The sequence below is a fragment of the Heterodontus francisci genome, chromosome 25 (assembly GCF_036365525.1).
Source record: "Heterodontus francisci isolate sHetFra1 chromosome 25, sHetFra1.hap1, whole genome shotgun sequence".
NCBI lineage: Eukaryota > Metazoa > Chordata > Chondrichthyes > Heterodontiformes > Heterodontidae > Heterodontus > Heterodontus francisci.
The window spans coordinates 71,759,467-71,775,184 of record NC_090395.1 but is presented as its reverse complement, the minus strand read 5'-3'; the positions used below and the strand labels follow the sequence as shown (position 1 = coordinate 71,775,184).

The 15,718-nt window shown below is 42.6% G+C and overlaps 1 protein-coding gene across 5 annotated transcripts in view; it reads left to right on the top strand.

The window, feature by feature from the left end:
* rap1aa (RAP1A, member of RAS oncogene family a) overlaps positions 1-11,461 on the top strand; it is a 181,746-nt gene extending 170,285 nt beyond the window's left edge. For all 5 annotated transcript variants that reach the window (XM_068057486.1, XM_068057485.1, XM_068057487.1 and 2 more), the window contains 2 exons: positions 395-510; positions 10,838-11,461. In XM_068057486.1, the coding sequence (XP_067913587.1) occupies positions 395-481 (87 nt within the window). In that variant the 3' untranslated portion in view covers positions 482-510; positions 10,838-11,461. The remainder of the gene's footprint in view (positions 1-394; positions 511-10,837) is intronic.
* Positions 11,462-15,718: the final 4,257 nt, after the last annotated feature.

The following is a 15,718-nucleotide window of genomic DNA, read 5'->3' as shown; positions in this document are numbered from 1 at the left end:
TGAGTATACCTGATGCATTTTCTTAATACTAATGAAATTAGGTTTATCACAAAAATGAGCATTTTTTAATCTCTTCCCCATTCCCCCCCAGTCACAAAATAAATTATTCTTCCTATCAATCTATCAATAGCATAGAATAACTTGCATTTATCTAGCTCTGTTCATGACCCTCAGGATGTCCCAAAGCACTCTAGAGCTAATGAAGTACTTTAAAAATGTCTTCACTGTTCTAATGCAGGAAGAACACCTCCATTATTTTGCCAGGTGAAGTGTATTTAACTTGATGCCCTAACATGCAGCACCTATCCCCATCAGAATTTAGTGTGAAACGTTGCTTCTCCCCCATCCTAATCTTATTTGTGCTCAAAACTGTTTCATTTTCCTCTTTCTGCAGATCTTTTATGACCTGGTCAGACAGATCAATAGGAAAGCGCCAGTGGAAAAGTGTAAAAAGAAGAAATCCCAATGTATGCTGCTTTAAATTTCTGCTATGCAGCAGGTCTGAGCCAGGTAAGACATATTGAGGGTGCTGTTCATCACATCAGGAATTACTGTTGGAATGCCAACTGCTGTTTAAATATGACTTGCAATGTTGAGGTTCTGGCTTTTGTTGTAATTACTCTTCAGTCTGCGAAATTTAAGTTTATTTTAAGTTTTTTGACCTGATGGGTTCTCCTCCATCTTTGCTACAATCTAGACTCTGACCCCAGGACCTGAAGTCAACACAGAGCTAGTGAATGGAGTTCACTCATGCCCCCAGTGCAATTAAAATAAAAACTATGCCTCCTGAAAATCCACTCAACTAGTTCTGATAAAGGGAACTGCCTCCCCTCAAACAGTAACCTGTGTTTTAGATGCTGATTGGCTTTCTGTACATTTCCAAGATGTTCCTTTTTTAATTGTGCCAGACTGAAGGAGATAGGGAGGCTGTAAAAGGGTTGGGTTGTGTTTTATTCACAGAAGTACAGTGCTTAAATACTTGTTCTGGCACGCACTGCTTGATTCTCCACTTGAGGGAGTCTACAGGGGGCATACAAGTGCCACTTCAGTTTTCAGACTGGCAAGTTGGGCAGTACAGAATCTTCAAATTGAAATTCAATTTAAATAGCAAAAGACAGACTTCTCACATCTCCCAGAAGCCCTATAGTGCCTCACATACACGTAATTGTTCGCAAGTGTAACACTGCGGTGCAAAGTAGATGGCTACTAAGTTTGCCTCCATAAATGCCCACAAGCAGCTGGAGATGAATACATTCTCATTGTTGGTTGAGGGATGAATGTTGGGCAAGGAACTGAATGAACTCCCTGCTCTCCTTCAAATATGCCTTGGGATTTTCAGCCTCCACTTAGTACACCAGAATGGATGATGGACTTTGATTTAATGTTTTGCCTGAAGTGATTGCTGCATTACTGCACTGTGGAGTCACCCGCTCAAGTCATGGACTTGGCTTGGCCCTACAAGCTTCAGAGGAGAGAAAACTGCCAGCTGACCTGGTTAGGAAACTGCTGAGTGGCAGGAGACAGACAGTACAGATAATGGGCAGCTCCACTAATTGGCAGGATATGACTACTGGAGTCCCAAAAGAATCTGTGGGGCTGCAACTGTTCACTGTATTTATTAACAGTTTAGTTGATGGAATAGAAAGCCACATGTCCATATTTGCTGATGACAGGCAGCATAGTAAGCAAAGTAAATGGTAGCATTAAATTACAAAGATATTGATAGATTCAGTGAATGGGCAAAACTGTGGGAAATGGATTTCAATGTAGATAAATGTGAGGTCATCCACTTTGGACCTAAAAAAGATAGAACAGAGTAATTTATAAATGGTGAAAAGCTAGAAGCAATGGAGGTCGAGACTTGGGGGTCTAGGCACATAATTATTAAAATATCATGAACAGGTGCAGAAAATAATCAATAAGGCTAATAGAATGCTGGCCACTGTGAGCAGTTCTGTGCACCACAACTTGGGAAGGATATATTGGCCTAGGAGGGAGTGCAGCATGGATTTACCTGTTGATACCAGGACTCCAAGGGTTAGATTATAAGGAGAGATTATACAAACTAGGATTGTATTCCCTGGAATTTAGAAGGTTAAGGGGTAATTTGATCCAAGTTTCCAAGGGTGACAGACAGGGTAGATAGAGGGAAACTATTTCCGCTGGTTGGGCAGTCCAGGACTAGTGGGCATAGTCTAAAAATTAGAGCCAGACCTTTCAGGAGTGAAATTAGGAAACACTGCTACACACAAATGGTTGTAGAAGTTTCGACACTCTCTTCCACAAAATTGGTGCAAGATCAATTGTTAAAATCCACCTCAGATTTAAAATTTTGTTAACCAAAGATATTAAGGGATATGGGGAAAAGGTGGGTTTTTGTAGTCGTATGGGGGAAATGTGAGCATCGCTGGTTAGGCCAGCATTTGTTGCCCATCCCTAATTGCCCTTGAGAAGGTGGTGGTGAACAGCCATCTTGAACTGCTGCAGTCCTTGGGGTGTATGTACACCAACAGTGCTGTTAGGAAGGGAGTTCCAGGATTTTGACCCAGCAACAATGAAGGAACGGCGATATGGTTCCAAGTCAGGATGGCGTGTGGCTTGTAAGGGAACTTGCAGGTGGTGGTGTTCCCATGCATCTGCTGACCTTGTCCTTCTTGGCAGTAGAGGTCGTGGGTTTGGAAGGTGCTGTTGAAGAGCCTTGGTGAGTTGCTGCAGTGTATTTTATAGATAGAACACACTGCTGCCACTGTGCGTTGGTGGTGAAGGGAGTGAATGTTGAAGGTGGTGGATGGGGTGCCAATCATGCTGGCTGCTTTGTTTTGGATGCTATCGAGCTTCTCGAGTGTTGGAGCTGCAGCCTTCCAGACAAGTGGAGAGTACTCCATCACACTCTTGACTTGTGCCTTGTAGATGGTGGACAGGCATCATGAAGACAGGTGATGAGTTACTTGCTGCAGAATTCCCAGCCTCTGGCCTGCTCTTGTAGCCACAGCATTTATGTGGCTGTTCCAGTTCAGTTTCTGGTCATTGGTGACACCCAGGATGATAGTGGGGGATTCAGTGATAGTAATGCCATTGAATGTCAATGGGAGATGGTTAGATTCTCTTGTTTGAGATGGTTATTGCCTGGCACTTAAGTGGCAAGTGACATTCGCGTCACACATCGGTCCAAGCCGGATGTTATCCAGGTCTTGCTGAATCTGGACTAGGGCTGTTTTAGAATGTGAGGAGTCACAAATGGTGCTGAACATTGTGCAATCATCAGCCAACATCCCTACTTCTGATTTTATATGGAGTTCAGTCACAGATCAGCCAAGATCTCATTGAATGGCAGAACAGGCTCGAGGGGGCTAAATGGCCTCCTCCTTTTCCTATGACTTTCATTTTGTAAGTGTTTCGAAGATGAAGTGGTGAAATATTCTGTATTGTAGAAGCTAGAAAGAGTTGGCACAATGTGCCTGTTTTAGTATGGTAGCTGACTATAGTGAAGCTTGAACTCTGAATCTATCCAGCACAACAACCTGCCTTTTGATGTATAAGGTTCTTCACAGAATTAAACAAAATTTGACCAAGCCACATGAGGTATATGGGAAGGTGGCCAAAGCTTGGTCAAAGAAGTCGGTTTTAAGGTGCATCTTCGAGGAGAGAGAGGTGAAGAGGTTTCAGGAAGGAATTCCAGAGCTTGGGACCCAGGCAGCTGAAGGCATGACCACCAGTGGCAGGATGAAGAAAATTGGGGATGCTCAAGAGGCTATAATTGGAAAAGTGCAGAGATCTTGAGATGTGGGGCTAAAGTATAATGGCGTTGCTATACTATTTAATGTATCTGGGTCATGTTCTGTCCTTTTCTGACAGTGTTGTGCTGAAAGCAATTTCCATTTTTTGTATAATTTTGTGTGAATGTTAGCTGGCACTGGTCCAGCACTTCGATTAAAATGTAGAACTACACATAGCTCCTGAGGAAAAGTAAGGAGCAAGAACACACTTCGTCAATGGTTCATATTGTGATGTGCAGCGCCCTCTGCTTTCTAGCTACTTCCTATTGACATCTTTTTGAAAACCTTTCTAACTTCGCAAATAATGTGAACAGTTTTGAGCTCTACTCTTTAAGCTGTCATATTCTGGTGAAGCTTTTTATTTTATTTCCTGGGATGTGATTCTTGCTGGCAAGGATAGCATTTGTTTCCAATCCGTATGTGCTCTTGCAAAGGTGGTGATGAGTCGCCTACTTGAACTGCTGCCATCCATGTGGTGTAGGTACATCCTAGGTGCTATTAGGAAGGGAGTTCCAGGATTTTGACCCAGCAACAGTGAAGAAATGGCAATATAGTTCCAAGTCAGTTTGGTGTGTGGCTGGGAGGTGAAGTTGCAGGTGATGGTATTCCAATGTGTCTGCTGCCCTTGTCCTTCTAGGTGGTTGAGTCATGGGTTTGGAAGGTGCTGTTAAAGGAGCCGTGCTGAGTTGCTGCAGTGCATCTTGTAGAGGGTACACACTGCTGCCACTGTGCGCCAGTGGTGGATGGAGTGCTGATCAAGCAAGTTGCTTTGTCCTGGATGGTGTCGAGCTTCTTGAGTGTTGTTGAAGCTGTGCTGATTCCGGCAAATGGAGAGTATTCCATCACTCTCCTGACTTGTGTCCTGTAGATGGTGGACAGGCTCTGAGGAGTCAGGAGATGTGTTACTCGTCACAGAATTCCCTGCTCTTGTAGCCACAGTATTTATATGGCTGGTCCAGTTCAGTTTCTGGTCAGTGGGAACCCCTGGAATGTTGGTTTGGGATTCAGCGTCAAGGGGCGATGTTAGATTATCTCTCGTGTTGGAGATGGTCATTGCCTGGCACTTGAGTGGCAAGTAACATATTCATGCCACACATCAGCCCAAGCTTGAATGTTGTCCAGGTCTTGCAGCATGTCAGTTCGGACTGCTTCCGGTATCTGAGGAGACACGAATGGTATTGAACATTCTGCAATCATCAGTGAACATCCCCACTTATGACCTTTTATGATTTAAGGAAGGTCATTGATGAAGCAGCTGAAGTTGGTTGGGTCTAGGATACTACCCTGAGGAACTCCTGCAACGATGTTCTGGGGCTGAAATATTTGGCCTCCGACAACCACAACCATCTTCCCTTGTGCTAGGTATTAGAGCATGGCTACCTGACCCAAACCTGACGGGACCTGACGATGTGTCGGGTTCAGGTCGGGTTGCACTTCCGGGTCCGACATTCGGGGTCGGGTTGAGCCGGGTCGGGCATGCTCCATCACCACCTCTGGTAAGTGGCTCCAATGTTAATGTACTTTATTGACTTGAAAGGCTGTTTCGTTACAGCTTTTTAAGCTTGTGCAGATAAAATGAAAGGGCTCGGGGTCAGATGTGGCTCTGTCGGGCTTGGGTCGGGTTTCATTTGCAGACCCGAGCTAGCCTTTACTAGGTATGACTCCAAACATTGGGGATTTCTCCACCTCCCCCCCCCCCCCCCCGATTTCCATTAACTTGAATTTTGCTAGGGCTCCTTCATGTCATACTCTGTCAAATGTTTCCTTGATGTTAGGGGCAGTCATTCACTGAACCTCTGGAATTCAGCTCTTTTGTCCATGTTTGGACCAAAGCTGTAATGAGGACAGGAGCCGAGTGGCCCTGGCAGCACCCAAACTGAGCATCTGTGAGCAGGTTATTGCTGTGTAAGTGCTGCTTGATAGCACTGTCACCGCCACCTTCCATCACTTTCATCGAGAGTAGACTGATGGGGCGGTAATTGGCCGTATTGAATTTGTCCTGTATTTTGTGGATAGGACATATCTGAGCAATTTTCCACATTGTTGGGTAGATGCCAGTGTTGTAGCTGTACAGGAACAGCTTAGTTAGGGGCGCGGCTAGTTCTGCAGCACAGTGTCCAGTACTACTGTCTGGATGTTGTCAGGGCCCATAGCCTTTGCAGTATCCAGTGCCTTCAGCAGTTTCTTGTTATCATGTGGAGTGAATCGAATTGGCTGAAGACTGGCATCTGTGGTGCTGAGGACCTCAGGAGGTCAAGATAGATCATCCACTTGGCCCTTCTGGCTGAAGATAGATGCAAATGCTTCAGCCTTGTCTTTTGCACTGATGTGCTGGGCTTCCCAGTCATTGAGGATGAGGATGTTTGTAGAACCTCCTCCTCCTGTCAGTAGTGTAATTGTCCACCACCATTCACGACTGGATGTGGTAGGACTGCCGAGCTTAGATCTGATCTGTTGGTTGTGAGATCGCTTAGCCCTGTCTACTGCATGCTGCTTCTGCTGTTTGGCCTGCAAGTAGTTCTGTGTTGTAGCTTCACCAGGCTGACACCTCATTTTTAGGTATGCCTGGTGCTGCTCCTGGCATGCCCTCCTGTACTCTTCATTGAACCAGGGTTGGTCCCCCGGCTTGACAATGATGGTAGAGTGGCGGATATGCCAGGCTATGGGGTTACAGATTGTGGTTGCATGCAATTCTGCTGCTGCTGATGGCCCACAGCTCCTCATGGTTGCCCAGTTTTGAGCTGCTAGATCTGTACTGAATCCATCATGTATAGCACAGTGGCAGTGCCACACAACATGATGGAGGGTATCCTCTGTGAAGCAGGGACTTGGTCTCCACAAGGTCTGTGTAATGGTCACTCCTACCAATAATGTTATGTGACAGGTAGATTGGTGAGGTTAGGTTTGGTTTTCCCTCTTGATTCTCTCACCACCTGTTGCAGGCCCAGTCTGGCAGATATGTCCTTCAGGACTTTGCCAGCTTGGTCAGTAGTGGTGCTACCAAGGCACTCCTGGTGATGGACATTAAAGTCCTCCACCCAGAGTGCATTATATGCCCTTGCTAGCCTCAACGCTGCTTCCAAGTGGTGTTCAACATGGAGGAGTACTGATTCATCAGCGGAGGGAAGGCGGTAGATGGTAACCATCAGGAGGTTTCCTTGCCCATGTTTGCCCTGATGCCATGAGATCTCATGGGGTCCATAGTAAATGTTGAGGACTCCCAGGGCAACTCCCTCCCAACTGTATACCACTGTTCCGCCATCTCTGGTAGGTAACCCAGGGTTACGACCATACAAATTAGCAGAAGTAGGCCATTTGGCTCATCAAGCCTGCTCCGCCATTCAATAAGATCATGGCTGATCTGTTTGTCTCGAATTCCACCCTCCCATCTACCCCTGATAATCTTAGATTCTTGTTAGGCAAAAGAATCAATCTGGATGTGGAAAGGATGTCTCCCTTGTGGGAGAATCTAGAACTAGGGCTCACTGTTTAAAAATAAGAGGTCGCCCATTTAAGCCAGATGAGAATTTTTTTCTGTGAGGGTCATGAGTCTTTGGAATTCTCTTCCTCAAAAGGCGGTGGAAGCTGAGTCTTTGAATATTTTTAAGGCAGAGGTAGATAGATTCTTGATCAGCAAGGGGGTGGAAGGTTATCAGGGTAGGTGGAAATGTGGAGTAATCAGTTCAGCCATGAACTCTTTGAAGGTGGAGCAGGCTCGAGGGGCCTACTCCTCCTCATTCGTATGTTCGTACCTATACCTTAAAAATATTCAATGGCCCTGCCTCCACCACCTTTTAAGACAGTGTTCCAAAGTCGCACAACCCTCAGAAAAAATATCTCCTCTGTCCTAAAAGGGCGACTCCTAATTTTAAAACAGTGCCCCCTAGTTCTAGATTCTCCCACAAGAGGAAACATCCTTTCCAACATCCTTTAAGGTCGTAGGATGAAGCCCATCAGGACCCGGGGGCTTGTCAGCCCACAGCTTCGTCAGTTTGCTCGCTCCTGCATCCCTGGTGATTCTTCCATCTCCTGATTTACAGCTATTACTGGAATGTTTTTTGTATCTTCTATAGTGAAGACAGAAGCAAAATATTTTCATTTCATCTGCCATTTCTTTATTATCAACTATTAACTCCCCATTCTCACTCTCTAGAGGACCAGCATTCTTTTCCTTTTTAAATATCTGTAGAAACTCTAGCTATCCATTTTTACATTTCTAGCTAGCTTCACCTCAGTCTAATTTCTTTCTCCTGATTAACCTTTTCGTCATTCTCTGCCGTTTTTGATATTCTGACCAATCATCTGACCTGTCACTCATCTTTGGACAGTTATATGCTTTTTCTTTAAGTTTGAGACAAGGAGGCCAAAGAAGAAGATGCTTTCCCTAATTTCTTTAGTTAACGGATGGTGGATCCTCCCCTTGGAATTTTTCTTTCTAGTAAGAATATGACGGAGGTGGAGGGGCGACATGATAGAGGTTTACTAAGTTATGAGCGGCATGGACAGAGTGGATAGTCAGAAGCTTTTTCCCAGGGTGGAAGAGTCAGTTACTAGGGGACATAGGTTTAAGGTGCGAGGGGCAAAGTTTAGAGGGGATGTGCGAGGCAAGTTTTTTACACAGAGGGTGGTGAGTGCCTGGAACTTGCTGCCAGGGGAGGTGGTGGAAGTAGATATGATAGCGACGTTTAAGAGACATCTTGACAAATACATGAATAAGAAGGGAATAGAGGGATATGGGCCCCAGAAGTGCAGAAGGTGTTAGTTTAGGCAGGCATCAAGATTGGCGCAGGCTTGGAGGGCCGAATGGCCTGTTCCTGTGCTGTACTGTTCTGTTCTGTTCTTAATATACTTATTCTGAGTATTCTGAAATATCCCCTGAAATGTCTGCCACTGCTTCTCTATTGATCTATCTCCTAGCCAAGTAACCCAGTTCACTTCAGCTAGCTCAGCTTTCATGCCCACATAGTTGCCCTTACTTAAGTTTAAAATACTAGTCTTAGACCCACTCTTCCCTCTTTCAAACTGGATGTAAAATTCAGTCATATTGTGGTCGCTGCTACCTAGAGGTGCCTTTACTCTGAGGTCATTAATCCTGTCATTACACAATACCAAGTCTAATATAACTTGCTGTCTGGTTGGTTCCAGAACTTGCTGTTCTAAGAAACTATCTCGAAAGCATTCAACTAAATCCTTATCCAGGCTACTATTGCCAATCTGATTATTTTTTTTCAGTTTATATGTAGATTAAAATCACCCATGATTATTGCAATCATGTGATTATTATCACAAGCACCCAATGTTTCTTGATCAAGGAGTCTCAGACATTGACTGTAAGGTATGATTCAGTGAGTGTGTCTGTCAGGCTGTTTATTAGTCTGTGGGACAGCTCTCCCAATTTTGGCACAAGTCCCCAGATGTTGGTGAGGAGGACTGGGCAGGGTGCATTTTTGTCGCTTCCGATGCCAAAGTCGATATTGGATGGTCCGTTGGTTTTATTCTTTAACTTTTCTGTAGCGGTTTGATACAAGTGAGTGGCTTGCTAGGCCATTTCAGAGGGCAGTTAAAAGTCAATCACATTGCTCTGGGTCTGGAGTCATATGTAGGCCAGACCAGGTAAGGGTGGCAGATTTCCTTCCCTAAAGCACATTAATGAACCATTGGTGTTATAAAATTCCTGATCAGTGCATTTTTGGTGCTGGTTCAGAATTAGCTCTTGCTTTCTTATGCTGTAGATTCCGTTTTGAAGTTTTAATTCCTGTTAATTAACCTTAGGTTATGCTGTTTGACCTGGTGATCTAGTGACCGTGATTAGGCAGATCTCTGTTTTGACATACAATGGTGTGTAAATGCCCTGATCACATGAACAACTTCCTGTGTTTCACTTACTGTAAACAACAAAGTGAATGTATGTCAGTTGTAGTGGGAGGAGTAACAGTCTACCACAGCTTTAAATTTACCATCACTCCCCTTAGAAAGGTAGGGCAGTATCATAGGGTTAGACAGAATGTACACCACAGAAACATGCCATTCGACCCAAACAATGTATGCGGTGTTCATGTGCCACTGAAGCCTCCTCCCTTCTTTCCTAATGTAACTCGATCATCATAACCTGCTATTTCTTTCTCCATCATGTTTATGTAGCCTCCCCTTAACAGTATCTGTGCTATTCACTTCAACCACTCCCTGCGGTAGTGAGTTCCACATTCTCACCACTTTCTGATTAAAGAAGTTTCATCTGAATCTTTTTTTTTGCTGACTATCTTATACTGATGGCCTTTAGTTTTTCCCATCCTCACAATGGAAACATACCATCTGTGTCTCCTCTCAAAACCTTTCATAATTTTAAAAAGCCTCTATTAGATTACCCTTCAGCCTTTCCTTTTCAAGCGACCCAGCCTGTTTATCCTTTCCTGATAGGCATATCCCTGCATTTCTGGTAAATCTGTTTTTCACCCTCTGCAGTGTGCCTCTTAATTTCTTTTTTATAATATGGTGACCAGTATCGAACACTCTGAATGGATAACTAGAGCTTCTCTGAATTAGCATTTGTATGGGAGTGTACAGGGTCAGAAGAGAACATTGCAATCTTGTCCAATCCCAAAGTTCGAATGTTCTATACGCTTGCTCACATTCCTCAGTTGTTTTCTCTGCCAACTCTCTGGTCAGTTCCTCTTGCAATTACTGTGACAGTAACCAGTTCTGTATGTCCTTCGACTGTTGGCCATCACAGACTGAGATTTGATGAATTTCTTATTAGTTTGGATCCACAGGCAATATGTATGTTCAGTTTGAACAAAGTCCAGTTTTTGACAGGGGTCTTTGGAAATGTTTAATGTGATTTTTATTGGACACCAAATATCTTTTCCTCTGTTTCAAAGTATCCTCTTCTCCCACTTCTGTATGATATGGAGACTTTAGCTGTTATGGTTTTTGATGTATTGTCAACTAATATAGATGGTGTTTTCTTGTCAATGTAATCACATTTTCCATTAAATGTTTTCATGTGAATTTATCTGTGTATCTAATTCTGTGACTAACTGTGCTGTTTTTGATGTTTACAGGTATGAAGAACTGTTGCCTAATTGGAAAGTGCCAGCATTCCAATTTCAAAAAAAAATTAACATATCTGAAGAGGCTTCACCCGTTTTTATATCTTCGATTTAAAAAAGATCTCCAGAAGACAGTTTGCACATACTGTTCCTGAAATTTGCCATGTGCATCGCTTGAACAGACAGTATTTTCACCTTTTTGCATAGTGGTTATAGCCAATGTGGATTTAATGATGAGTTTAGTTGTATGATTATACAAAAAAAAGCATGGACACGTTTCCAATGTTGTAGATGTTGCAAGTGAAATTAAGAGTTGATTACATATTGGCCTTTTATCATTGCACCTCTTCTCCCTATCAAGCACTAATAGTTCAATGATAGTTATTGACATTTTTAGTCCATAATGTTCCCTGATGGACTTATCCCAACAGTTAACATCTACTTTTGGTCATTGTGACTCCGTTTTATATTGGGAAGTTACAAGATCACCTTACTTTCACTATACAGTTGTATTCTAATTAAACATGTTTTGTGCATAATGCTTTGGAAAAATGGGTCTTTTATAGGAAAACTGTGGAAAGCTGATTTCTATGTCTCTCTCAAAGCTGAAATATATTATACTAAACCAACTCTAAACCGGTTTCCTGGGTCTCATTTATTTTCTTTCCAATCTAGGTTTCTTTTTTTTAAAAAAAATTGTGCATCAGTGTTGCATTGTAGATTTGGCAGGATGTTTCATTTTCTTGGACGCCTTGCAGATCCTGGCACTAGTTTACACAAACTGTAGGTATCTTTCCCTGTCCTAGTTTCCCTCCAATGCAACAGACAGTGCTAGACTGTCATTTCTCAGCTGCAAGCTTTCCTGAACTGCAGCAAGGTGTGAGTTTGAAAGTTTACCTTGAATGTAATTTATGGTAAATAGATTAGCATATTTACACTGAAAATTGTTGCAATTTCAGAATTCTAGACCAGGCCGGCACCAAGATTTTCATGGTCTGAAATTTACAGTTTTAAGACTTCCAGTACAAATGTGTTGAGGACCTGTGATATAGATTTTTCCTTTTCCCTTGCATTGTTTGGGGAAAGTATTTTAGGCCGAAATAGCAATACAGTAGTTACAGGTCTTGTGGGAGCTATTTGTGGAAGGTGAACTAACCGCATTACACAATATTAAAATATTTTGGCTTAAGTACAAATTTTTTTAAGCGTCCCATGCTGCCTTAACAATATTGGTATTAGGCTAAGGTCCAACATCATGCAGAAATTGTCTTTATCATGCATTATAAATGATTTGCTATCTTTTTAATAGCTATTCAAATGACAGCACATCATTACAGGGCGGACTATTCAGTCTTGACGTCTTGGGGTCCTTTCTGCCGTGTCTAACTGGAATATCCCTCTGGATATCTGGTTTAAGTTTTTTAAAGTTTTCTAATTGTACTGACTGCAGTTTGCGAATTCAAGTGAATAAAATGGACATGTTCCTGAATCGATTCCAATTGGGTTAAAAGATGAGGCTGATGTTTCGGTTTCTCTTGTCATATTCAAGAATGATTGATAATACGGTGTGTCCTAGTAATCAGCTGTAGTTTACCTTTTAAACCTGCAGTGGCTGTGCCACAATTAGTAATGTTTCACTGTGGGTTTTTTTTGTCTAAATCACTCGAAGTGTGGACTCTGTACACTTCACCCAAATTGCTATTGATGTGTTGCACGCTTAGGATCATGCCTTGAATATTATAAGCAGTGGAGAAGGTGTAGAAACATTTACAAGGATGATACCAGAACCGAGAGATTATCAGGAAAGACTGAGCGGACTGAGGCTTTTGTCTCTTTTTTTTAAAAAAAGACTGAGGGGTGACTGTTAAAATTATGAAGGGGGTTGATAGGGCAGACATGAAGATTTTTCTGCTTGTTGGGAAATCCAAAACTAAGGGCTATAAATGCAAGATGGCCACTAATAAATCCAATAAGGAATTCAGAAGAAACTTCTTTACCCAGAGAGGAACTTCCTACATGGAGTAGTTGAGGCAAGTAGTGTAGATGCATTGAAGAGGAAGTTAGATGAGCACGAAGGAGAAAGGAATAGAAGGATATGCTGATAGGGTAAGACAAAGTAAGGTGTGAGGAGGCTCGGGTGGAGCATGGACACCCGCATGGATTAGTTGGGCTGAATGGCCTGCTTCTGTGCTGTAGATTCTGTAATATTCTCTTGGTACAGTGGGGCTCATCACTTCCATGAACAGTCTGAATTACTGGATTTTAGGAGTGCTGAACCTCCAACTATCCAGTAGCATAACCCCAGAGGTGTAACAACAATATCCTGTTTTGCTCTGAACAGGATGTTCACATCCTTTTGCTCCTGTGCTTCATTCTCTTTACAGCAGATAGAACACTGAAATGAGGCCAGATTTGAATTGTTAAGCTACTTTAGTTCACAGCACATGAACATACAGAGCAGCTGGTGTGAATTAGGCTTCCTAATCAGGACAACTTTCTCTTGCATAATGAGCATGCCATAGGAATAGCAGTCAGTCATTTAGCTCCATGAGCCTGTTTGCTTTTATTCATGGCATGTGAGCATCGCTGGCAAGGCCAGTATTTACTGCCCATCCCTAATTGCCCTTGAACCAATGCAGTCTGTTTTGGCATTCAATGAGATCATGCGACCTAACTCCAAATATCTGCTACTGCTCTGTATAACAGAATACCTTTAGTTAATAAAAATCTTATCACTCATTTTAAATCTAACAATTGACCCAGTATCAACAGCTGTTTGCGGAAGAGTGTTCCAATCAGCTGGTCGCCATGTTTGGGTTGAACAAATTTCCTAACTGTCCTACGTTCTCCTGAGCTTTGCTAGTGCTCACTCACTGCAACTTGTTTTTAAGACTTGGCTGCCTATCTCTTTTTTAATCAGCTAGTGCTCACAGCCAGAAGAACTCCGATATTTCCCAACGTGGTGGGTGGGAGGTATTTACCGATTGTTATGATATTGGGATTCAAGGAGGTGGAGGAGCCAGAAGCAGATTTGGCCATGGCCTTGATTTTGGATGTAAAGAACAAATTCCTTGCGTTCAATGTCATGAGCCTGACTGACGCAGTGGAGATGAGTTTGGGGTAGTTCCTGATCTCTGGTATGAAGGAGTAGTAGAGAGAAAGAACTTGCCTTTCGCAACCTCATTGTCCTGAAACACTTTTACACCCAATGAAGTACTTTTGAAGTGTAGTCACTTGGAGGAAGCAATCAATTTGCAGGTGCAAGCTCTCTCAACCATAAATGTGATAATGACCAGATAATTCTGTTTTAGTAATGTTGATTGAAGGATAAATATTGGCCAGGACACCAGAGAGAATTCCCCTGCTCCTCTTTAAGAAAAAAAAATCATATAATCTTTTATGCCCACCTGAGAGCAGGTGGGGCCTTGGTTTTAACGCCTCATCCAAGAAATGACATCTGACAGTGCAGCACCCCCTCAGTCTCTGAAGTGGCATTTGAACCCAGAACCTTCTGACTTGGAGAGAATGGAACCCGTTGAACCACAGCTCAAATTCAACCTTGAGTGAAAGGTTGGTTTTACTGTGCTATGTAATTGAGGTTAGGGAATCCAGTTCACCAAGGAATAAATCCTGTACCTCCTAACTATTTGGTTTCTTTAAAAAAAAATGTATTTTGAATGATCTCTCAATTATTCAGCTGAAAAGATTTGAACTCAAAACTGAGCACTTATTGAAAGCAGAGCGTTCAAATGGAGGTTAAAAACAGAAAATGCTGGAAACACTGAGCGGTCAGGCAGTATCTGTGGAGAGAAACTGTTAATGTTTCCGGTCTGTGACATTTCATCTGGAATTCTGATGAAAGGTCACAGACCAGAAATGTTAACTGTTTCTCTCCATAGATGTTGCTCGGTGTTTCCAGTATTTTTTTAATTTCAGATTTCCAGCGTCTGCAGTAGTTTGAGCACCTCTTGCAGCATTTTAGCAGTTTTCATTGCTTTTGCAGCAACACTGAATCAACTGAAGTGTTACGTCTACAATTGTGTAGGCCATGCAATAAAAATGGTTTTGAAACTAAAACTAGCCAAAGTGTGTCTCACTATATTAAACAGTGACTACATCTCAAAGGTATTTCATTGGCTGTAAAGAACTTTTGGCTGTCCTGAGGTGGTGAAAAGTGCTATAGCAATGAAAGTCTGTCTAGCAACCACTGAATTATTTCTGAAGTCCTGCCACTATTTTATAGGCAAGTACAGTAGCTAACTTTGTGCACAGCAAGGTCCCATAAATAGCAAATTATATAGTACGAGGCCATTTGGCTCTTTGAAAACTAAGTAAATAGCTCTTTCAGTCTCCCTGCAATTTCCCCCTTTCAAGTATTTATCCAATTCCCTTTTGAATGTTACTCTTAATTTTGCTTCATCTCTTTGGTGCATTCCAGATAATCATAACTCACTGCATTTTTATATATATATATATATTTTTTTTTTTAAAGTCTCACCTTGCCTCTGCTTTTCCCAATCGTAAATGTGTGGCCTCTGGTTACTGACCCTTCTGACAGTGGAAATGAAAGATCAGAAAAAAAGTTGTACCTGCATTTGAGGGATAACACTGGGCCAACACCCCTGCTCTTCACTGAATATTGCAATGGATTCATCTAACTCCTACTCAAATCCTGCACAGGTCTTGAACCTACAGCCCTCTTGAGTCTAAGGGATGCCAAGCTGCCACAAGCTTTAATGAAAAATTATACAAGTGTTCAAACAGTGTGACGCCATGGCCAACCTGCGTCACGCAATGATGTCATTGATCCTTTATATGCCATGATGAACTATTTCCCCCTCCCTATCTCTGTAACCTACAACCCTCTGAAATATCTGCGCTCCTCTAATTCTG